The sequence below is a fragment of the Garra rufa genome, unplaced genomic scaffold, assembly GCF_049309525.1.
Source record: "Garra rufa unplaced genomic scaffold, GarRuf1.0 hap1_unplaced_002, whole genome shotgun sequence".
Classification (NCBI taxonomy): Eukaryota; Metazoa; Chordata; class Actinopteri; order Cypriniformes; family Cyprinidae; genus Garra; species Garra rufa.
The window spans coordinates 10,195,406-10,219,759 of NW_027394277.1; the positions used below are offsets into that span (position 1 = coordinate 10,195,406).

Genomic DNA, 24,354 nt, shown 5'->3' on the forward strand with positions numbered 1-24,354 from the left:
CTGTTTAAATACTGTGCAGTTGCTTTGACACAATCTGTATTGTTACAAGCGCTATATAAATAAAGGTGACTTGACTTGACTTGACTTTTACTCTGATACTGGGTGCACCTAAACCATCTTATATTTCTATTAGACTTACTTCTCTCAGATTTGACTAGCTTTGAATTTGACTTTGATTTGAATTCTAATTTGATTAATTTAATAATGTAATTCTTGTTATGGCTGCTATTCTTTTAATTGTGGCATTCATTTTCATACTAGAACATATATATAACTTCTGGAAACTTTGAATAAATTTATAACCTTTTTGACCCCACCCGTCTGACTTCAAATCAATCATTTTTCCGCATCACTCTGGTATGGTACCATTGTTTGAAAATGTTCTTTAGATGTATATTACACTCCTTGGTCATATTAACAAATATTATATGGCAATGATAATAAAGATTAACAAAAGAATAACAAAAAAAAAAGTATTTAAAAATGTTAAGATAAAAGCATTTTATTTTGCTATAGGCTGTCATTTATTTCAGTGTACCCAATGTGTTTCCATAGGTTTCAGTTTGATTTAACATGTGGCTGCAGCACAAAGCCACGTGCGGACATCGCCTTTCACTTCAATCCCCGCTTCAGCAGCTCTCCGCAGATCGTGTGCAACTCATTACAACATGAAAACTGGGGAAGAGAGGAAAATATTGAACTCATGCCTTTCAAACAAGGAGCATCTTTTGAGACCATCATCTTGGTACTTTGTGATGTTTTCAAAGTGAGTGTAAAGCATCACATCACAGGTAGAAACACACCAGGGCCCATATTCACAAATAATCTTAAGGCTAAAAATAGCTCATAGCTTGTTGATTTAGCAGAAAATTAAAAAAATAATGGATTGGTGTCAATCCTAAATTTAGGACTCCTTAATGTTTGCTCTTAAGAGTATTTCACAAAGCATTTTAGCTCTAAAACTAGCTCCTAAATCTGTGAAACAATAGGAGTAGTAAAGAGGACTCCTAAGTCACTAAGACCAAATCACAAATAAGGCCTATCCTCTCTGCTGAAAAAAAAAAAAAAATTCTAATTGTGTCCACTACAAATACTATTACAAATAATATATATTACAAACCATCAACTTTTAACCATTAAAATCATTAATAAATGGTTTCCTGTACTGCTTTTTGGGACATATTCCAATAGAAGGTGACCAATTATCAGTAGAGATTAACAGGCACAATTACAGTTACCATTAAAACCAATACAATTTCTATTAACCAATAAAAAACATAAACATTTTTTGTGATGGGGGGGGCAACATAATATCACCCTCTAAAATATAATAAATCTCTACCCAATCAGACAATCACTGTGTGCACAGTTAGTTTGCATGCTGACATCTTTCATAGCAACGAGGTCAACCCCGCCCTTACTCTTAGCTTAAGATTTCTCTCTATTCCTTAGTAAAAGTTTGACTCTGAGTGCTAAGATAAAATGTTTTGTGAATACGGGCCCTGGTTAATAAGCATGGTTTAAAGAATTTTAACCCATAGATTAATCATTAGCAGTAGTTTTGTTGTTCTCTCTTTTAGAGAGAAGTTTTAGATTTGTCAAGTGACAGGAATTTGACTCATTTACTTTTGTAGGTAGCGGTTAATGGTGTTCACATTTTGGAGTTTAAACACAGAATTCCTCTTGAGATGGTCGACACATTTTCAGTCTCTGGAAAAGTAGAACTCCATGCCATTGGCTTTATCCCTGACTCAGTAAGTGACATGCACTACTAGTTAGTATGAACTGTTAGTATTATAGTCATCACCTGTGAAATAGCACAAATCAAGTATGGACATGATGTAGAGACCAGGAAAGAAAGGAAGGAAGTAAAATAAAAAAGAAAAAGAAAAATGTCTCAGGTTACATATGTAACCATGGTTCCCTGAGATAGGGAACGAGACACTGCATCCTCTAGGGGTCGCTATGGGAAATGCTGTCAGCGTGACTCGTGTCTGAAGCATACATACAAAAACCACAATAGTATTGGCCAGCGACAGCCTATTACTACCAGTGCAACCACAGTGTAAAGGGGTGTCGGTAAAACACATTTGCTGCTTCGTCTGAAACTTAGTCCAAACCATGCCGATGAGACTAGACGATGCAATGTCTCGTTCCCTCTTACAGAGAACTAGGGCTGGGCGATATGGCCTAAAAATAAAATCCCCGATTTTTTTCACAAAAAATCCGATTTACGATTTAAATCGATTTTTTCCCCCCTACTACTTTTAGCATGTAAAGAAACCCCAGCTTTTCCACAATATATATGGGCACCATATATTTAGCAGTATACATTGCAACTGCATCAGTGATAGCTTTCCACCAGGCCCCATTCTTATCATACCAGACACAGTAAATGTTTGTAAGACAAATAAATATGAGACGGGAGGAAAATATATATTTCCATGCTTTTCTCTTGGACTTATATCGTATACAAAAATATACAATTTTGAACACAGAAATATTAAATGATTTAAATAACTGAAACGATCTGCCAGCAGGTGGTGGTAAGACACTGATTTAATTACTGAATCATATTCATTTGATTCGTTTGAATGGATGGTTCATTCAAGAATATGAACGGGAAATTGAATCATTTCACTAGATTCGTTTAAAAACACACGTTCATTCATAAACGAAACACCGCTGTGTTTGAGTGGAGATGCGCAGCGGCTCAGCTGTGACTTGTTTCAGATTACTTTTGACGACAAAATAGAGCAAAATCAGGCAATAGTGTTATAGTCAGACAATGTAAGTCACTTAATAATAACTTCTTGTTTATTTAACTGTTATAATAAATCAATATCTCATTTACAAATTCCCTTAAAAATTATTAAAAGCTGTCACTCATCTTAGTTCGCAATATCACAAAGCTCTATTATAATCAACGATGCTACTGCCCATTCAGTCTCTTATTTACACTCTCTCTACACTTGAGATACATTAGTCAGCGTGCAAAACACATAGAAACCTTTGAAGCTCCACTCAGCGCAAATACAAATATGCTGGTCGCACTCGAGCCTTGATATGCAAATAATTCGCTATTGTCTTCAATCATCTCTCTACTCTGTTTATGTGATAAGTGAAATTGTATGTAATATAACAGGCTAACTTGCTAGCAAGCAGCTAATCATGTCCACTTAGTGACTCGCGTTATTTTACCAGAACGCGTTATTTGTTTTCCGTTCTGAATACAGCGTTAGTTAGTTAGGCGCGCCATCATGTGGTCGGACAACATTGCCTCTTAATTATTCTGCCATTAGTGCAATTACAATGTATCTAATATTTTTATTAAAAAATCGCGATACCTCGATTTAATAAAAAATGAAATCGTCTTAAAACGTAAATTCGAATTAATCGAAAAAATCGAAAGAATCGCCCAGCCCTACAGAGAACTATGGTTACATACGTAACCTGAGATTTTCTTTTGGGGGAACATCAAAATGTGTCCTCTAGTGGGCGCTATGGGGAACATATATACCCACGTTGCCATGTAAAAGGGAGTGCATGCTATATAAAATGAGCACTAAGTACCGACTCATTTAAGTTTAAGGGAATTGCCCCTGGGACGTTTGTGACGGCTGTTGGTGGCGTTCCGCAGAGAGGGGAGCATAGCCATACCCTATCAAAGAAGCCTGAGAAGTGAGAATCAACTCTTTACTCATAAGGCTGCATAGAAATAACAGTGTCCCCTGCCCTTGGGCTGTAGGGGGTGAGCTTCTGAGGGGATTATCTATAACCAACCCAAGTGGACTATGCTTGTATCTCGACAGTCTGCAAGAACAACAAGCCTAGAGAAATGTTACTCCTCAGAGTCAACACTCAAGATTGTGCATGTCATGGGCTGTCAAAAAGCATGATACAGATCTACAAACCTCTTAAACGTCTTACTAGTGCTCACCATAATAAAGAAGAAGAAATAACTCTTACCACTAGTATGCATGCTTAGACAAAGCAGTCTCTGAAGACCAAGAAGAAATTGTTGTGTTCTACCAGCGCCCCTTTATACTGTCATTGCACCGGTAGTGACGCCATAGGTTGTCGCCGGCCAATACTCTTGTTGTTTTTGTATGTATGCTTCAGACATATGGGCTTATTTTTGTGCCAATAAGAATGAACGTAACTTTATAAAACTGAACGTAACTTTCCAAGAAACAATCAAAAATATGCCACTGCAAAAGAAGAAAAACACAATGAAAATGAAAAAAATGAACTCAGTCGCACAAATTTAACATGCTCTTCAAATATGCTTCATTCTTTGTTAATGATTTTCAAAGAATCGTTTTCGTGAATCATGGATTTTGAATGCGTTGCCACAGCTTTCGCTTACACTTCGCAAATTTCCGTTTGCTTTCGTTTTGGCACAAACCTCTCGAGGGGGCAGGCTTAACAGCGATCTACTCTAATTGGCTAATGAGCTTTTGATGGACAGTTGCTCTCTGACCTGGATGCACAGACGGTGACGTCAGTGGCGCGTATATTGGAAAGTTGTTGCGGTGTGCAATATGTCGTGCTTTGTTTGTATTAAGTATTAATGTTATTAGTATTTCACCTACGGTCGTCTCTTAGTTTCTAAAGATGAGCTCCCAGGAGAGACACAGAGCGGCATCATCTTCCACCTCAGCTTGTCCCTCAGGGCAGCTTGAAGCGGACGTTCTAAAACGCTTAACGTGGAAAACGCTTAACGTGGCTTACGTACGTAAAAAACGACCCGCAATCCCCAAATTTCTGTCAAACCACTTGTAACAAACACTAACTACTATCAAAAGAACGAGCCCTTATTCCACAGATAAAGTGAATAATATCACGTTAAGCGTTTTCTCCCCCATAGAGGCCCATTATAAGGAAACAGCTTAACGTGGTTTAATTTACCTCAACAGAGACCCGGGAAGACCAAACTTCTGTCAAATTTTACTTATAATAAATGCTTGCTGCTGTCAAAAGAACGAGCTCTTATTCAGCATATAAATTGATCGCCTCCCATAGAAGTCCATTTAAAAAAAAAAAAAAACGTTTTAACGGAGCTTAACAATAACCGGGAAAAAAATAATTTCTGTCAAACGTAACATATAAACACTTGCTGCAGTCAATGAGATCTCATTCAGCAAATAAAGTGAATATATCACGTTAAGCGTACCCCATAGAATTCCATAAGGAAACAGCTTAACGTGGTTTAACGTATCTTAACAACGACTGGGGAAAACCAAACTTATGTCAAATATTACTTATAATAAGTGCTTGCTGCTGTCAAAAGAATGAGATCTCATTCAGCATATAAAGTAAATAATATCACATTAAGCGTTTTTTCCCTGGTTTGACATACCTTAACAACGAATGGGGAAAACCAAATTTCTGTCAAATGTTAGGCCTACATACGATAAACAGTTGCTGCTGTCAAAAGAATGAGCTCTTATTCAGCGTAGAAAGTAGCCTAATTAATATGTTAAGTGTTATTTCACATAGAAGTCGGCTTAACGTGGACGCTTTCGATGAATTGAGAACATTGTACATTTGTTCAGTTTAATTTTGTAATAAGCATGAAAGTTAAGACAGGTAACCTACATTTTTTTCGTGTCTCAGCTGTCTGTAATGATCAGTCCTTTGCGCAGACCTCATTGAAGTTAGCACGCATAAAAAATAAATATTTACCAAAACTATGCCATTCGTTTGTGCTAGATTTGTGCTGTTGAAATGAGAGTCAAATATATTTCCCCTTCTTAGAAATAACAAAAACAATTGGGGACAGTGATGTTTAGCTTGGCAGCAGAGTTTAAAAATAAATTTATTGTTGCCAACCGCAGCTCCGGGGTTTTTTTTTTTTTTTTTGTGATCGATTGTACCGATTTATTTCTCCACCGTAAAACATTACAAATTTCTGGAGAAAATGTGATGGCACGCAAAGTTGGTCCAAATTCATGACTTCTTTATTATAAGTAAAATTTGACTGAAGTCGTTGTTAAGGTGCACTAAACCAGGATAAGCTGAGTCCTTATAATGGATTTCTATGGGGAACGCGTAATTTGATATTATTCTCTTTATGCATGTTCTTTTGACAGCAGAAAGTGTTTTTTTTTTCTATGGGGAATAACGCGTAACATATTATTCACTATACGCTGAATAAGAGCTCATTCTTTTAACAGCAGCTAGTGTTTATTATGTAACATTTGACAGAAATTTGGTTTTCCCCAGTCGTTGTTAAGATACGTTAAGCCACGTTAAGTTATTTCCTTATCTATGGGGGATGCTTAACGTGATACATTCACTTTATATGCGGAATAAGAGCTCATTCTTTTGACAGCAGAAAGTATTTATTATAAGTAAAATTTGACAGAAGATTGGTCTTCCCCAGTTGAACAATGTTAAGCTTTTACCTTAATGAAGTTCTATAGGGAGAAAAAGCTTAACGTGATATTATTCACTTTATTTGCTGAATGAGATCTCATTCTTTTGACAGCAGCAAGTGTTTATATGTAACGTTTGACAGAAATTTGTTTTTTCCCGGTCATTGTTAAGCTCCGTTAAAGCGTTTTTTTAATGGACTTCTATGGGAGGCGATCACTTTATATGCTGAATAAGAGCTCGTTCTTTTGACAGCAGCAAGCATTTATTATAAGTAAAATTTGACAGAAGTTTGGTCTTCCCGGGTCTCTGTTGAGGTAAATTAAACCACGTTAAGCTGTTTCCTTATAATGGGCTTCTGTGGGGGAGAAAACACTTAACTTGATATTATTCCCTTTATCTGTGGAATAAGGGCTCGTTCTTTTGATAGTAGTTAGTGTTAGTTACGAGTGGTTTGACAGAAATTTGGGGATTCCGGGTCGTTTTTTACGTACGTAAGCCACGTTTAGCGTTTTCCACGTTAAGCATTTTAGAACGTCCCTTTCAAGCTGCCCTGAGGGACAAGCTGAGGTGGAAGATGATGCTGCTCCGTGTCTCTCCTGGGAGCTCATCTTTAGAAACTAAGAGACGACCGTAGGTGAAATACTAATAACATTAATACTTAATATAAACAAAGCACGACATATTGCACACCGCAACAACTTTCCAATATGCGCGCCACTGACGTCACCGTCTGTGCATCCAGGTCAGAGAGCAACTGTCCATCAAAAGCTCATTAGCCAATCAGAGTAGATCGCTGTTAAGCCCGCCCCCTCAAGAGGTTTGTGCCAAAACAGCAAACGAAAATTTGCGAAGCGTAAGCGAAAGCTATGGCAACGCATTCAGAATTCATAATTCGCGAAAACGATTCTTTGAGAATCATTAACAAAGAATGAAGCATATTTGTAGAGCATGTTAAATTCGTGCGACTGAGTTCATTTTTTCATTTTCATTGTGTTTTTCTTCTTTTGCAGTGCTATATTTTTGATTGTTTCTTGGAAAGTTATGTTCAGATTTATAAAGTTACGTTCATTCTTATTGGCACAAAAATAAGCCCATACAGACACGAGTCACGCTGACGGCATTCTCCATAGCGACCCCTAGAGGGCACAGTTCAATGTTCCCTAGAAATGGAACTGCTTCATAGCAGTGCTTCGTAGCCACCCTTTGCTTCCAGCGCTGCACACACTGACTAACTTTAAAGAGTATTATACACCTGTTAAATGCCATATATGCATATATACATCTTCTAACAATTTATGTTTGTCTACATAAATTTAAAACCTTCAGGTGTTAACCTAAAATCAAAAAATTTAAGATTACGAAAATAGTAAATTCAGTCAAGTGTGTCCAAGTATCTGATTGTTGTATATCAGATCATTTATGTTGGTGAAAAGGGTAAATAATATGCATTTTAAGTAAATTACATATTTTCTCTTTTTGCATAGGCAGTATTTTCAAAATCAGGTGACCTAGTAAGTTCAACATCCCTTCAGCTGATATTAACAATCGATTTGCATTTTTTTTTTCATATGAATATAATGATTTATTAATATAATGAAAACATGACTTACTACACATGCTGTGTCATTTTGCAGAGCATACCGTACAAGGGCAGTCTACTTAGAGGTGTCATTCCAGGGCAGCATATAACAATCAAAGGGCACATCAGCTTATTCCCTCACAGGTAGTTACTAAGCTTATATTTTGCACAGTTATGCCCTTTAATTAACACCTTTAACTATCTTGTTTTGTCTCTTTTTCAGTTTCACTGTTAACCTGAGGTGTAGCCAGTCAAACAGCATTGCACTGCACCTGAACTCGCACATCAAATCTGGCATGCTTGTAAGGAACTCTCTTCTCAGCCAATCATGGGGCCCAGAAGAGTGTGAACTGCAATACTTTCCCTTTTCAGCTGGAAACTACTTTGAGGTACCTCTACCCTATGCCACCTATGTACTGTAGACATATGTCATTGCAAGAGCACTGTTTTACATAACCATGGTAAACTGTCTTGAGGGTATATATTATTGAATGAAGTCAGATAATTTGTGATAACAGGAAAGCAATACTGTTTGCAGTTGGACTCAAATATGTATTTCGTGTCAGTTTCAAATTGAAATGTCCTGAGAGTGGCGATAAAACACATTCAATACGTGACAATGCACATTTTCATTACGCTGCTTGAGGTACGTATTGCAACTGATCAGAATTCAAATATCTGGGGAGTGTTGCTAAAGGTTAATACTCTCTTGTGTTGGAAATATCTCCTACATCAAACCCAACCCTAAGCCTACCCAATAGTGTTAACAAATGCAAAAGTAATATAAAATACATTTGTTGATGCAGCTGTGCTATTTTAACTTCCTTATGCAGATTTTGTTTCACTGTAGTTTTTGCATCAACACCCAATCCAGTTACATATGCAAAACACCATGCTTGAAGACAAAGAGTCGTAAACTTTCTCTCCAAAAGTTAAAGTCGCCATTGGCTCTTTGACCCCCGGAGGTGTGACCTCCACAGATGTTAAAAGGCCTCACATCTATGATCCACCTAGCTTTTTCTTTTTGGTCTCTTCTCTCATCACTTTCTCATCTTTCTTTTCATCTGTTGGTGGCAAAGTCCCAGACACTTTTCTGGCTTGCTTAGTTGGGGACACTTCATTTCCAGCGATATCATATACTATTCAATGATAAACTGCCTTTAACTGAAAATTGTGTGGTTATTGTTGTCCTTTTGCATTGTTGATTTTCCTATTTAATACTGAAGCTGCTTTGACACAATCTGTATTGTTAAAGGCGCTATACAAATAAAAGTGACTTGACATTTGGGAGAAAACTTTTCTGACCACCACTGAATCAGAATAACATCTTTGGAGTTCATCACTCTTCAAACAAGGAAGAGCGCGATGACGATTTCAACACCACCAAACCTTCAAACCACCAAGACTTTGAACCGAGACTGCATCTGGATGCTCATTTAACGGCCAAGGCAATGCAAGTTTCGTACATTTGACTAAACTGACATTTCAATGTCCCTTTAACAATTCCGATCTTGTTACATGCTCTAATGTATTAAAGTGGAAATGAAGCAGTCAGTCAAGTTTACATTATTTAGGAAAATAACTTTCACTTTAATAAAAAAATATATATATAACAAACAATGATTAATGTAACCATTACAAAGAAAAAGGGCTGTTTTGTTATAACTTTTGGAGCAAGGGCACCTCAATCTAGCAATACCTATCACAGTGTGTAAGTATTGCATTGAAATCTATTTTGTGCTTAAATGGCTTAAAACACTTTAATATTTAAAACATGTGAGAATGCTAAACGTTATTGAGGAAGGAGCACGCCTGACCACTCATATAGGTGATTACTTAAACACTGCGTCCTTTTCCCAGCAGGAAAGCTAAATGTATTCGCAGGTGTATTTTGTATTTTATCGAACATAAATGTCGAACATAAAATATGTTACATACAACTGGTAATTTTTTTTTAATGCAAATGGACTGACATAATAAAATGCGACATATCGTAGAAAGAGTTGTTGTTTACATTGCGTTGTTTAAAAAAACATACTATTTTCCACATTCTGTACATTGTTGCTCCTCTCTACCCCGCCTTTATGAAACGCTTCGATTTTTACAAAACTCATTGTTGATGGAAACCGAGGTGTTCTCTGATTGGCCAGCTATACGGTGTGTTGTGATTGGCTGAATACCTCAAGCGTGTGAAGGAAATGTTATCATGTTTTAATGCCGTTTCTCGACGCGATGAGACAGAAACAATAAAACCCATTATAAACGAGGCATTTGTTGCATCCAGTGGGGACATAGCTACTGATTATAATGACTCATACTGTCATTTTTACGTGTTGCGATGCGCTGTGCTGCGTCATGCCATGTAAACATAGCACCATGTCTGCATTTGCGATCATAGAAGAAGAAACAACAAGCACTACTCGAAACTGCTCAAAACTCGCATTTAATTAGTCAGTACTGAATTCTTTAAATATTAAAAAAATATGTACTTACAGGCCATCAGTCAAAAGCGCAGACTGTCCTTGCAACTTGCCCCACTTTAGCCTTACCCCTTTGTGTACCGCTGGCATTGTAAGCTGCACATTACCCACTCAAATATTTGTGGTGTACTGTTCCGGAACAGTATTGTAAATATAACTTAACCACTGATTTCTAGTTGTATCCTCGTTTGGAATGAAGTACTTTTCGCTTTGCGTCTCCTCAACATGGCGGCTGCAACACTACTACAGCCGGTAAACGTTATGCCTTCTTTCTTTTCATATACATATGGGCGGTGTTATGTTAATCTACTCACCCCACGATGTGGACCAGTGGGAGCATGTTTGAACAAGCCGTTTTAGGGGTGTGTGGCTGAGTCTTATTTATAATAATAAAAATCTGTGCACTTTCAAGGATGCGCATTTAATACATTGGCGGATTGTAGTTGCCCACCGGACTAGAAGCGCAGCGCCTTGTTTAGAACAATTCAAGACAGCAGTCCAAAATGCTTAATGTAGAAGCTCACTTCAGGAATTAACAAAGTTGCATCAATGAGTTTGAAGTACAGTGTTTGACAAAACAAAGCAAACAGAAAGAAAAAGGGCAATCTATGGCTATTATTAGCTATATAAAGCATATGGACAAACACATGGATCCCAGCCTAAGATAAAGTCATTATGAACATTAACAATAATTTGGGATAAATATAATGTGATTTTATGGTAAACTATGTAAGTGGCACTCTGTGGTGCAGCAGAATTCGAAACAGCATCCTGAGTCACCATGGACAGTCCTTAACTTTAAATTAATGTTGTTGTGTAATGTGCGTGAAAGTTGTGTTCGTTCCTACATTAACAGCAGAGTTTTCTTTCAGAATCATCCTGGGTCCAATTAGATTAATATTAAAATAAAGTAATGCGTGATTAAGACACCCTTTGCTCTAATGCTGATGTTGTTGGTTTGCAAAAGCAAAATGGTGTAATTATTGTCACTTAAACATACTAACATAAAAAAAAACTTTTTTATAAATTATGAATATATTGACTATACCATAAGCTATAAATAAAGACTGACAAGAAAGGTGACATGAAACTATGGCCAAAGGTCTATCATAAATGTGAAATGATTGGGTGCTTGGGTTTATGTCCCCACCAGTGTCAAAAGCAAAGCTATGCCCTTGATCCAAATTATGGTGAAAACGTAAAATATTTGTGTGTTAACATTTGTGTGTTAAAAAAGTCAAGAAATGCTTATATTACTTCACTGGATATTTGGAGTGAACCCTCCCTGTGACGTCACATGCTGTGGTATTGGTATTGCAAGATGGTGGCACCCTTTTGTTATATGTTTTTTTTTATTATTATTAAAGTAGAAATCACTTTACTAAATAATGTAAACTTTACTGCTGTACTTCCACTTTAATACTGTAAGAAAGTTATTTTCTGTGGCCACAATAATAACATTTATTAGAGTTTATATGACTGAATGTTTGCTAAATGAACAGAATTGGTTGATTGTAATATTAATTCTGCCGCAGTTACTACTGGCAGCTGAGATATATAATTATAAATAATTTTAATTAATTTGTATAATTCAAGTATAGCGCTTTTAACAATACAAATTGTTGCAAAGCAGCTTTACAGAAAATATTCTACAATATATTTAATAGTAGCTTATTAGTGGCGACTGTCAAATTGATGTAAATATGGCAGAATTGTAAAGTAAAAATAAGTTAAATAATGACGTAATCAAACAGACGGTAAACACTTTTACAGCAATTATTATATTTTGCAGTCCAACTTACAGCCAAATTTGGTAGTTCTGCATGTTGTTTTAGGGTTGGCATCTTCTGAGGTCCTCTAAGGGTGTACTCACACTAGGCACGGTTTGGTAATGTTTCTAAAATGGAAGAATGCTGTTTTTTGTAACTCAGGAAATATGATTTTCAAAGTTGCTGTGTAACCCAATGAACACTTTATAATATGTTCAGTTGTAAGTCATTTATAAGTGATTAGTTCATGATGAAATAATCATTTACAAAACATTCACAAATGATTAATAAGTGATATGCTAACAATTTGTGTATGTTTTGTTAATTAATTTACAAGTAAATTACAAATTTGTTTACAAGTTATTAGTTAATGATAACCAATCATTTACAAAGCATGACAATACATTCACAAATGGTTATTAAATAATATGTTAGCGATTTACAAATCGTCGTAAATGATCAAAAATAGCATATCATGAAATAATCAAACAGATCCTAAGTAAGTGGTTAATAAGTTTATAGTTAATATATTGAAATGTCAACATTGTACTATTATCTCAATAAATATTTGTTAATCATGAACAAATGATGATCAATTATCAGTATATAATTTATCTATGTTTCAGTAAAGTTGCAATTATTTGAAAACTATTTTCTTTTTTTAAATAATAATAAATTATTTGCTGTCAAGTAAACGTGTAAACCCTTTCTCCCATCAGCACAGACTTGCATTCTTTGTGGAGTGTGTGGGATCTAGTAATAATGTAAACCGGTTTTACCCTCCACTGAAGATCACATCAGGTGCACAGTGCTAAAATACTTCATGTGTGTCAGAGAAGACATCTTTACCCTCACCAGTCAGCCCTTACATTGCAGTACACACTACAAAGTTTTCAAAACATGATGTGTAAACACATGAATAAATTATTTACAAATCTTTCTGCATCCCCTAATCTAAAGTGTAAACAAGTCCTCACCTTTAAATGTGTTACACATCATGATCATGTAGACCTTTCTTACACGTTACAAATGACCTGGTGTACACAAGGCATTTAAAACACTTTCTGCATCCCCCCAAAGATCTACAGGTAATGAGTAAAACATTTACAACTGATGAATTGTTTACACTTTAGATTAGGGGACGCAGAAAGTGTTGTAAATGATTTATCCGTGATGTGAACTTCAGTGTAGGGTAAACATTTGAATGATTGACATTTCAATTATTTATAAGTGATTAATAATATATTAACTAGTAACTTATTAACTATTTACTAAGGATCTGTTTGTTTATTTCATAATATGTTATTTTTTTAAGATAACTTGCAACAGATTTGTAAATCGTTAGCATATTACTTAATTATTTGTGAAGTATAGTCATGTCTTGTAAATTATTAGCTCATCATTATCTAATCAGAATCAGAATCAGAATCAGAATCAGAATGAGCTTTATTGCCAGGTATGTTTGCACATACTAGGAATTTGTTTTTGTGACAGAGCTCCACAGTGCTACAGAATGACAGTGACAAGACGATACATATTATAAAAAGAACAATATAGAAGTATACAAGACAGACAATGTGCAAAAATAGCAAAGACATTTGAATGGAAGTAAGTATGTGCTTTAAATAAATAACGGAAAAATGAATAAAGAATGTATAGTGTTGTATGTTCCAGGATCAAGTGTTCATGAGATGGATTGCCTGAGGAAAGAAACTGTTTCGGTGTCTGGTCGTTCTAGTGCTCAGTGCTCTGTAGCGCCGACCGGATGGTAACAGTTCAAAAAGTGAGTGTGCTGGATGTGAGGGGTCCAGAGTAATTTTGGCAGCCCTTTTTCGTACTCTGGATAAGTACAGATCTTGAAGGGTAGGGAGGGTTGTACCAATGATTCGCTCAGCAGTCCGGACTATCCGACGTAGTCTTCTGAGATCAGAATTTGTAGCTGAGCTGAACCAGATGGTAATTGAAGTGCAGAGGACGGATTCAATGATGGCAGAGTAAAACTGTTTCAGCAGTTCCTGTGGCAGGTTGAGCTTCCTCAGCTGGTGGAGGAAGTACAGCCTCTGCTGGGCCTTTTTCACAATGGAGTCTATGTGAATGTCCCACTTCAGGTCCTGAGAGATGGTATTTCCAAGGAACCTGAATGACTCCACTGTGTTTACAGTGCTGTTCATGATGGTGAGTGGGGGGAGAGCAGGGGGGGGGTTTCCTGAAGTCTATGATCATCTCCACAGTTTTGAGCGTGTTGAGCTCCAGGTTGTTATGACTGCACCAGACAGCCAGCTCTTTTACCTCCTGTCTGTAAGCAGACTCGTCACCGTCCTGAATGAGGCCGATAAGTGTGGTGTCGTCTGCAAACTTCAGGAGCTTGACAGAGGGGTCTTTGGAGGTACAGTCATTTGTATACAGGGAGAAGAGCAGTGGGGAGAGGACACAACCCTGAGGGGCGCCAGTGCTGATAGTCCGGGTGCTGGATGAGAATTTTCCCAGCCTCACTAGCTGCTGCCTGTCTGTCAGGAAGCTGTTGATCCACTGACAGACTGATGTGGGCACAGAGAGCTGAGTTAGTTTGGGCAGGAGGAGGTTTGGGATGATAGTGTTGAAGGCTGAACTGAAGTCCACAAACAGGATCCTCGCGTAAGTCCCTGATTTGTCCAGATGCTGCAGTATGAAATGTAGACTCATGTTCACTGCATCATCTACAGACCTGTTTGCGCGATAAGCAAACTGCAGGGGGTCCAGTGAGGGTCTGGTGATGTCCTTCAGATAAGCCAGAACCAGTTTTTCAAACGACTTCATGACGACAGATGTTAGCGCCACAGGTCTGTAGTCGTTAAGTCCTGTTATTTTGGGTTTCTTTGGAATGGGGATGATTTCCGAGCGTTTCAGAGAGGCGGGGACTTCACACAACTCCAAAGACCTATTGAAGATCTGTGAGAAAATGGGTGCCAGCTGATCTGCACAGGTTTTCAGACAGGCTGGTGTGACACTGTCAGGGCCTGGTGCCTTTCTTCTTTTGTTCTTTTTGAAGACCTTGCGTACCTCATCTTCACTGATTTGAATGGGTGTTACAGGAGTGGGGGAGAGGGGTGATGTTGGAGGTGTAAATGGTGTCTTTTCAAACCGACAATAGAACTCGTTCAGATCGTCTGCCAGTTGCTGATTCTGCAAAGTGCTGGGGGATGATGTCTTGTAATTGGTGATGTGTTTTAGACCTTTCCACACTGATGAAGAGTCACTGGAATGAAATTGGTTCCTTATCTTTTCGGAATAATTTCTCTTTGCCACTTTGATCTCCTTTTCCAGTGTGTATTTGGCCTCTTTATACAAGACTTTGTCCCCTTTCCTGTAAGCATCATCTTTGACATGACGAAGCTGTCTGAGTTTTGCAGTGAACCATGGTTTGTCGTTGTTGTAAGTTAAGCGAGTCCTGGTAGGAATGCATAAATCCTCACAGAAACTGATATATGAAGTAACAGTCTCTGTAAGCTCGTCCAGATCAGTAGCAGCAGCTTCAAAAACACTCCAATCAGTACATTCGAAACAGGCTTGTAAAGCCCGCTCTGTTTCGTTGGTCCATCTCTTTACAGACTTTGCTACAGGTTTAGCAGATTTAAGTTGTTGCCTGTAGGTTGGTATAAGATGAACCAGGCAGTGATCAGAAAGTCCCAAAGCTGCCCGTGAGACAGAGTGATATGCATTCCTTATTGTGGTGTAACAGTGGTCCAATATATTTCTATCTCTGGTCGGACATGTGACGTGCTGTCTGTATTTTGGAAGTTCACGGGAGAGATTTGCTCTATTAAAATCCCCAAGAATGATTAAAACAGAGTCCGGGTGTTGTTGTTCTGTCTCTGTGATGTGATCAGCGAGTTTCTGTAACGCCAGGCTCACGTGCGCTTGCGGTGGAATGTACACACTCACGAGAATGAACGAGCAAAACTCTCGCGGCGAATAGAACGGCTTACAGTTTATGAAAAGCGCTTCAACATCAGAACAGCATATTTTCTTTAACACTGTTACATCTGTACACCACCTCTCATTGATGTAAAAGCACGTCCCGCCGCGATTTCCCCGTCGATTCTGCGTCGCGGTCTCCTCTGAACAGCTGATATCCCGGGAGATGAATCGCGCTGTCCGGTATAGCCGCGTTCAGCCAGGTTTCCGTGAAACACAGAGCAGCAGAGTGTGAGAAGTCCTTATTTGTCCGGGAGAGCAGAAGGAGTTCGTCCGTTTTGTTTGGTAGAGACCGGAGATTCGCCAAATGTATGCCTGGCAGTGTCATCCTGAATCCACGCTGACGAAGCTTCACGAGCGCGCCGGCGCGCTTCCCCCGCTTGCGCGTCCTGCGCGTCCTGCGCGTCCTGAAGCCTTTGGTAAGCGCCGTCGCTCCGCCAACTATGATGTTGAGCAAAACGTCCGAATAATCAAAAACCGGTAGGAGATTTTGTGGTATGTTCTGCCTAATGTTTAGCAGTTCATCCCTTGTAAAACTGATCGTGTTTGCAAAACAAAAAACAGGAAAAACGAACAAAAACACTAAAACAACTGGAGAGCTAAGCACAGAGGCTGCCATTCGCGGCGCCATCTTGTTTTGTAATCTTGTAATCACTTGTAATCCATCTTGTAATCACTTGTATATGATTTATAACTTAATCTACGAAGCATAATTAAAATACTAACATATCACTTATTAATCATTTATGAATGCATAGTCATGTTTTGTAAATGATTAGTTCATCATTAAATATTTACTTGTAAATGACTTGTAAATGAAAAAACTAAACTTGTATGATTTATAACTTAATCTACGAAGCATAATTAAAATACTAACATATCACTTATTAATCATTTATGAATGCATAGTCATGTTTTATAAATGATTATTTCATCATCAACTAATTACTTATAAATGACTAACAGCTGAACATTATTATAAAGTGTTACCCATGAAAGGTTTTTAAGGTTTGTAAAATTCAACCCACAATTCAAAGGACTGTAATAAAGTGCCTGTTAAGATCTCAAGCTGATTTTCTGTTTTTGTTAAAGGGGTCATCAGGTGCCCATTTTCCACAGGTTCATGTGATTCTTTAGGGTCTTAATGAAAAGTCTTTAATATACTTTGGCTCAAAATTCTCAATAGTGGTGTAAAAAACACCCTTTTACCTTGTCAAAATCAGCTCTGCAAAAAATCAACTAATTTTATTGCATGGTCCTTTAAATGCAAAGGAGCTCTGCTCGCCCTGCCCCTGTCTGCTGTGGGATTATGAGCCATAATGTTTACTTTTGCAACATTTAGCCACGTTTAGCAGCAAAACTTGCCAACAAGCACATTATTAGGAAAGGCTGTTTGCAAAGATGCATAAAAAACAATTATACTTACTACTGATGTGGGTGAAGCTGCATCAGGAACGATTCGCACAAACATAGATGCATATGTCGATCGGAAACAGCGCTTTCCTTTTAAAAACAAAAGTAACGTTAATCCTCTGTGTCTTCAGCAGCTCAGATGTCAGGGGTAAATGACTACTGCTATGTTCATTATTACATCCAACAACAGAACACCTCAATTACTCAATTGGAGACTTTCTTGTCTTCCCCTGCACCTGAGTCGACACAATGGCGATCGGAATCTGACTGTTTCAGCTCAGTGAGGGTGGGTCTAAGGCAGTGGTTCTCAAACTTTTTCAGCAGGAGGCCCCCTTGTAGGGTGTATCCTTTTGTGCCCCCTCAAAAGAAAATTCATGATGCAAAGCATCCTCGAATTTACAATTTTACTTAATAATTTTAGATTGTGCCAAAACCTAATGGATTTGTACAACAACGGCGTGCAGGTCGGACTGGTGACAGGCACGGGTATTTGCTCTTTGGACTCAATCTGGTACACGCAGCTGCTCTCAAATGATCCTGTGTTTTTCACGCTCTGTCTGAAGACCGTTTAAAAGCCCTTTCACACGGTACTTGGCAAAAGGTGGAATCGCTGCACGGCTTCTTCTTTCACTTTCTCTCGTAGTGGAGCTGTTGTTCGCGTTCTCTCGTTGTGCAGTTAAGGCGGTGTTCGCGACGCGTGGTCTCCGGGTGAACGTAGTTGCAAACAACAAGGTCACATTTCATTTTACTAAAAATGAAATAAACAAAACATTTCGGAAAAAGGGAAAGGGCCTTAGGAGTTTTAATGAACCAGTGTTTGGAGGTTTAATGCGGGTGCCGTTCGGGTCACGGTTTTTATGTCAAACGGGTACGGAATTAAAGTAGTGCTGCTGTAGGATATTGGGTCAGGTGTTCAGTCAATTAACTTTATTGAGGGTGTGGGTTTATCAAACAGGAACCGTGCAGGACTCTGCTGCAAGATAAGATGCTTGCTGTGCTTTCGGTTGAGTTTATATGGTTTAAGTGCTTTAACGGATAAAATCTTCAAGCACAGTGTGCACTTGTCACAAGGACGGACTGAGACGTGCGGATCCATTTGCAGCATTTTATTCAGGCAAACAAACACAAAGGGGCAGGCAGAAATCGTAGTCAAAAACAGGCAGAAAGGTCGGGGCTGGCAGCGAAAATCAAACACGAGAGGGAGTCCAGGAATCAAACACGGGAAAACAAACACGGGAAGAAACGCTCAGAAATGCAGCCGGGGCAATACAAGACTTCACGAAGAAGCTGTGTGTGTGAGTGGCTTAAATGCAGTCCTAGAAATGAGGTGCAGGTGTGAGTGGTAATCAGTGCAGTGAGAAACAAGGAGCAGGTGAATGCAGTGATTAGTGCAGTGGCTTGTGGGGAATGAAGTCCATGATGTGTAGTGCAAGAGTTTATGATGACAGGACGACTCAATTCGTGACAGCACTGTTGTCTGCTGTCACTGTATTCCATAACGCCACATTTTATATCAAATTTACACAGTTTCATCTGTTTCATGCCAGACTTTTCTGTATTAACTCTCTCAGCTGAGACACTGCATCCTCTATCTAAAAACGTATCCATTTTAAAGAGTCTTCGCATTTATCAACATGTTCATGGCTAACCTTTCTGTGCACTACATCAACGGACGTTTCTAGAATTTTTATGCGGCCCCCCTAGCACCATCATGCTGTCACACCGACAAGAAGCTGAGAATGACCTAATTTTAAAAAGGGGATATTACTTTTAAAGGTGTCATCAGGTGCCACATGCACTTTTATTTTATTACAAGTTATTTGAACTGAAATGTGTGTTGTGAGTGTGTGTAAACAAACCACACTAGAATGACAAAGATCCACCCAGTAGTTTTCTTTTAATTTAGTAAAATGATTTGCCCCTACTCAAATCAAGCCATTCTCAGATGCCTGTCTGTGTGGCGTCATACCGACAGAGGCCGCTCCCATGACAGTTGATAGACACTTCTATGGTTTTAGCATAGACCCTCCCTGAGTGAGAAGTAAACTGTCGGCCATTGTTTCGATGCTGGAGCAGAGTGTGGTGTACAGTTGTTGGGTGTAACAGCGAACACAGCAGTCGTCATTTACAACCGACATCTGAGCCACTTAGGACACAGTGGCTGAATTTTGTTTCTGAAGGGAATGTGGCAGACGATCTACCTAAATGGTTTCATGTTTGCGTGAACAATTTCTCACCAGAATTGCTTTATAAACAAGGGTCAGTATAAAGCAGGTTTTTGCTAGGAAGCTGCTCCTGAAAAATGGATCTGTACCATCTATTCGTGTTCCTGCTTCATCTTCACCTGAAGAAGTGAGTGTAATTTCTTTCTATATGATTATTTGCAAATCGCCTTTTCTAATAATGTGCTTACATCTGAGAGTGTAACTTACACTCTCAGAGAACATGGTGATGTCGTCTTCTCTATGTACATCTGTTTCAATATAATTCCTAATCGCACGTTTATAATGAAAAATGTGTTAAGGTGATTGTCTAGTTACAAACTGTTTTCAAACGTTATCGTAAAACTACATTAAGCTTAGCTTTGTAACACTAGGTGGTTTTAAACGGTGTCTGTTAATGATTAAGAAGTCATGTACAATTAGTATAAATCGTTTTGGATCAGTAATAAGATCTGCATTAAGAATTGTAACTTTAGGGAATGACGTGACCCTTCGGCAGCAATGCACGCATAGTCCTTTGCTCTGCTCACTTTGCCAATAATTATATATCCTGTCAGTAAATTTTGAACCAGTCTTTATTTAGTCCACTATGAGTATCGCAGTAGTCAAGGACAGCCGGAAAAGAGAGAGTGAACAATCGCCAATAAAGAAGAAATTCAAAGATTCCACCAGCTCCAGAGAGGACCTCGACGCTGCTATAGCTAACGGTATCAAGCTAGCGCTTAAGGAGCAACAAAGTACACTCGATTCGTTATTGTAAGAAAAGCGATTGACTCTTCACTGACCCCAACACTCTGTGATCTAACGTGACATCTGCATATACAAACGACCAATGATTCTATAAAAGAGATAAAAACAGAAGTTGAAAAGCTAGTTGTTGCGGCAAAACAGACAAGTGACAGGATCAATTCTGTTCAAACAGCTGCACGTGAGGATATGAGGACTGTCATAAACTTAAGAAATCAGATAGAGCAAATCACAGAAAAAATTACGACTTTGAGGGCAGCAACAGGATAAATAACGTAAGACTGGTGGGGTTACCGGAGGGGGCGGAGGGCTCTGATGCGGCTGGCTTCCTCCGAGCTAGTCTTCCCAGGTGGATCCCTTTGTGTGTTTGACGGAAGAAAAAACTCTGATCGGCCACATACTCTAATCTTCTATGTTTTAAGATGGCATGACAGATCCTGAAGGGTGCTCGGCAGGCATATCCGGTGAAATATGCTCAAGACAATGTCACGCTACTATTTTTTCCTGATTTTAGTCCAGCCACGACTACCAAGAGAAAGAGCTTTAATCCAGTCTTGAAGAATATGACAGCACTTGGTCTCCTTTCTCATCTATGGTAATTAAGTTACGGCACAAAGGTGAGCAGATGATGTTCGACTCTCCTCAATAGGTGGAGGATTTTGTTACTTCACTGTCACCGAACACATGCTCTGCACGCTCGTCCGCTGAATGGTAAACAATAATGATTTTTTTTTTTTGATTGAAAGTTGTTATTATTATTATTATTATTATTATTATTATATTATTATTGTTATTATTATTATTATTATTATTATTATTATTTTCGGGCTAACGGAGAGCAGGTTCAGCCCTTATGCTTCTGGCTCAGTGGGCCTTTTGGGGACATGTCTTGCGTTGAAGTGGACTGGTCACGCATCAGCATTTGTTTCTGTTGTTCATGCAGACCTACACTCTCGGTAATGTGCGGTCTGTTTTGGTTGTTGTTCATAGTTGTTTGTCGTTCCTTTCTCTTGTTTTCTTCAATGCCCTTCAACAGACGTCAATACTTTTATTTATTTTGCTCTTCTTTTAAAAGAATTATCCATCTAGGTGAATTGGTATCTAGGATACATACTAATGTTTACGTGTCACTAGAAATATGGCAATGCTTCTGTTTCTCTTCAGTTAGACAGAATCATGGTATTGCGAGCACACAATGCATGTTCTAAATATTTTATCATTGAATGTGAATGGCTTAAATTCTCCTGTTAAACATAACCGTACATTAAAATATTTGCACCATAAATCGATCTCCTGTGCCCTGATACAAGAGTCTCATTTAAAACAATGCGATGTGGCACGTTCTCAAAATAAGAATTACAAACTGGCAGCCTTCTCTTGTGCTCCTAATAAAACTAAGGGGGTCCTCATATTAGTCCATAAATGCCACGGAATTCATTGATCTTTGGATGAATAAATCAAAAGTTGGTCTGTCACTTAATTCAAATCGCGATATGGACGAATGTCTGTGAAAACTGAAATGCAAAAGGACCGTTTCAATATGAATCCTGCATGTTCCATTTGCCTCTGTATGTATGAATGGCGGAGACACGTTTTTTTTTTTTTTTTACTACACACATACTGAAGCACGTGTGGTGCTCCCGCTAATTTTTGGCATTTGTCAGGGTCCTACCCTGTCACCCTGTTTGTTTTGTCTTTGCTTTTTGTCTATGCTTGTCTTTTGTGTGAGCACATGGCTTTGTTATTGTTTTTGTCAGTCATGTGCCTTTAGCCCCTCCTCCTTGTTTTCTTTTATCACGCCCTCCTGTTAGCCCTTGTCAAGTCTAATCATTTTCACCTGTTCCTCGTCTGCTTTCTTCCCTATTTATAGTTCCTCTTGTCATCTTGTTTTTGCCAGTTCGTTGTCATTCTCACCCTCACTATTTCTGTTTCTGTCTCTGTCTCTGTGGCTGAGTATATTCTTCCCTCTTGTTTGGTTGGTCTTGTTCCCTAGTCTTGTCCAGTCCCTGTCTAGTCCAATGTATTCAATGTTTTTGTCTTGCTCCTTGTTCTTTTGAGATTTTCATTATTTATTATTTTTCTTTGTATTTTAGTATGACCCTAGTCCTTCTAGTCTTGTTTTCTGTTTGCATTTTTTGATTTAAGAATTTTATGTGGTTAATTTGGTAACCATTTCCTCCCTATTTTGTTACTTTATTTTTATTTTGTTTATTTATTTATTGTTCATTCTCCTACCTTCCTTGCAGCAATTTGTGTCCCTGTGGAGCATTGTTCTGTCCTGTCTTGTTGTGGTGTTTGAGTTCCTGCCCTGACCTGTTCCAGCCCTTTGGTTCCCTTGCCTTGCATCTGATCTAATTCAGAGTGTGCAGTCCACAAGAATCTGAGCTCGGCTCTAAGGTGCCTTGCCCTGTTCCCACCACCTGTCTGGCCTTGCCGCTCCCTCTGCTGCTATTATATTCTGCCAGTGGATGTTTGAGGCTGTTCCAGTGGTCTCCCTAGCTGTCTCTTCGTTTACTGTATTCCTGATGTTGTATTACCTGTGCACCTCACTATCCTCTTGTATCAATCTGTTTTGTCAATAAATCCCTTGTCTTTCTCTCTGCGATTGGGTCCTCCTTCCAGATCCCTGACAGAATGAATCGGCCCAGTCTATTAAATTCTTTATTAATCCTGTCTTGTCAGTTTCAGATACTCCTGTGTTGACTGAGGCTGCTGCTTCCATCTCTGGGTCAGCCAAACCAATTCCAGGCACCCTTGATTTAACCATGTTTGCTGCAGTAATCCCTCATCCAGTCAAGTCTGTTCCAGTAACATCTGAGCTGTAATTATTCCTGGATCAGTCAAGGCAGTTCCAGACACCCTTAAGTTGACTGAGGCCACTGTGGCTATCCTCGCCAATCAAATCTGTTCCAGTTTTTCATGAGACTGTGGTGGCCATCATTATGTCTGTTAAATTGGCTCCAGATACCCCTGAGTTGACGTTTACTGCTGTGGCTGTCTATCCCAAAGTCAAGTCTGTTCCAGTTATTAGAGTCAACTAAGACCGCTGTGGTCATCATGGTGGTCGTCAAACCAGCTTCAGACACTCCTGAGTCACCTGAAATCACTGCAGCTCTCCATGCCTCAAAGAAGTCTGTTTCAGTAATTCCTGAGATGATCAGTCCACTCTGGCCTTTCCTGTGTCAGTCAAACCAGTTCCAGTTACCTCTGAGAAGGCCAAGACTACTACTGCAGCTATCAGTGTCAGCCAAGTCAGTTTTAAACACTCTTGTATTGATCCAGACCGCTGTGGCCTTCTCACTGGCAATCAAGTCCCTCCTGTGATTTTTTTTTTTTTTTTTTTTTTTTTTTTACCCAGACTGTTGTAACCCACCTCTGTGTTAACCAAGTCAGCTTCACTCAACCTTGTGTTGGCTGATCAATATTTTGTCACCCCCTCAGATGTGGAGAAGGAGGGGACATATATTTAAACTTCTTTGCCCTCCTTCAGAAGTCTCAACTTGTGGGTCCAGGAGGACCTGAGTCACAAGGCCTCAAGCCTTGTGAGTCCAGAGGTGTATAGTCCGGTGGCCTTGATCTTCAAGACTCAAGTTACAGTTTCAAAGTATTTTCCTTCGCTTCCCAGTCTAATTGACTCTTCTACAGAAGTTATGCCAGAGACTGTTTCTGTTACTTCATGTCCTCAGAAGTTGTTTTCTGCCAGTCATGTCCAATGTGATTTGCTCCTGCCTATCAAGTCACGTCTACAGAAGTTGTCCATGTTAGTCAAGTCAACCCTTTGAGATTTGTTCCTCTCTGTCATGTCACAT

At 38.8% G+C, this 24,354-nt stretch overlaps 1 protein-coding gene across 1 annotated transcript in view; it reads left to right on the forward strand.

Annotated features, from left to right (window-relative positions):
* The first annotated feature begins 541 nt into the window (after positions 1–541).
* LOC141305351 (galectin-8-like) overlaps positions 542–24,354 on the forward strand; it is a 40,908-nt gene continuing 17,095 nt past the window's right edge. The window contains exons 1-5 of the mRNA XM_073832462.1: positions 542–766; positions 1,635–1,754; positions 7,866–7,892; positions 8,016–8,104; positions 8,184–8,349. Coding sequence (XP_073688563.1) covers positions 542–766; positions 1,635–1,754; positions 7,866–7,892; positions 8,016–8,104; positions 8,184–8,349 — 627 coding nt within the window. The remainder of the gene's footprint in view (positions 767–1,634; positions 1,755–7,865; positions 7,893–8,015; positions 8,105–8,183; positions 8,350–24,354) is intronic.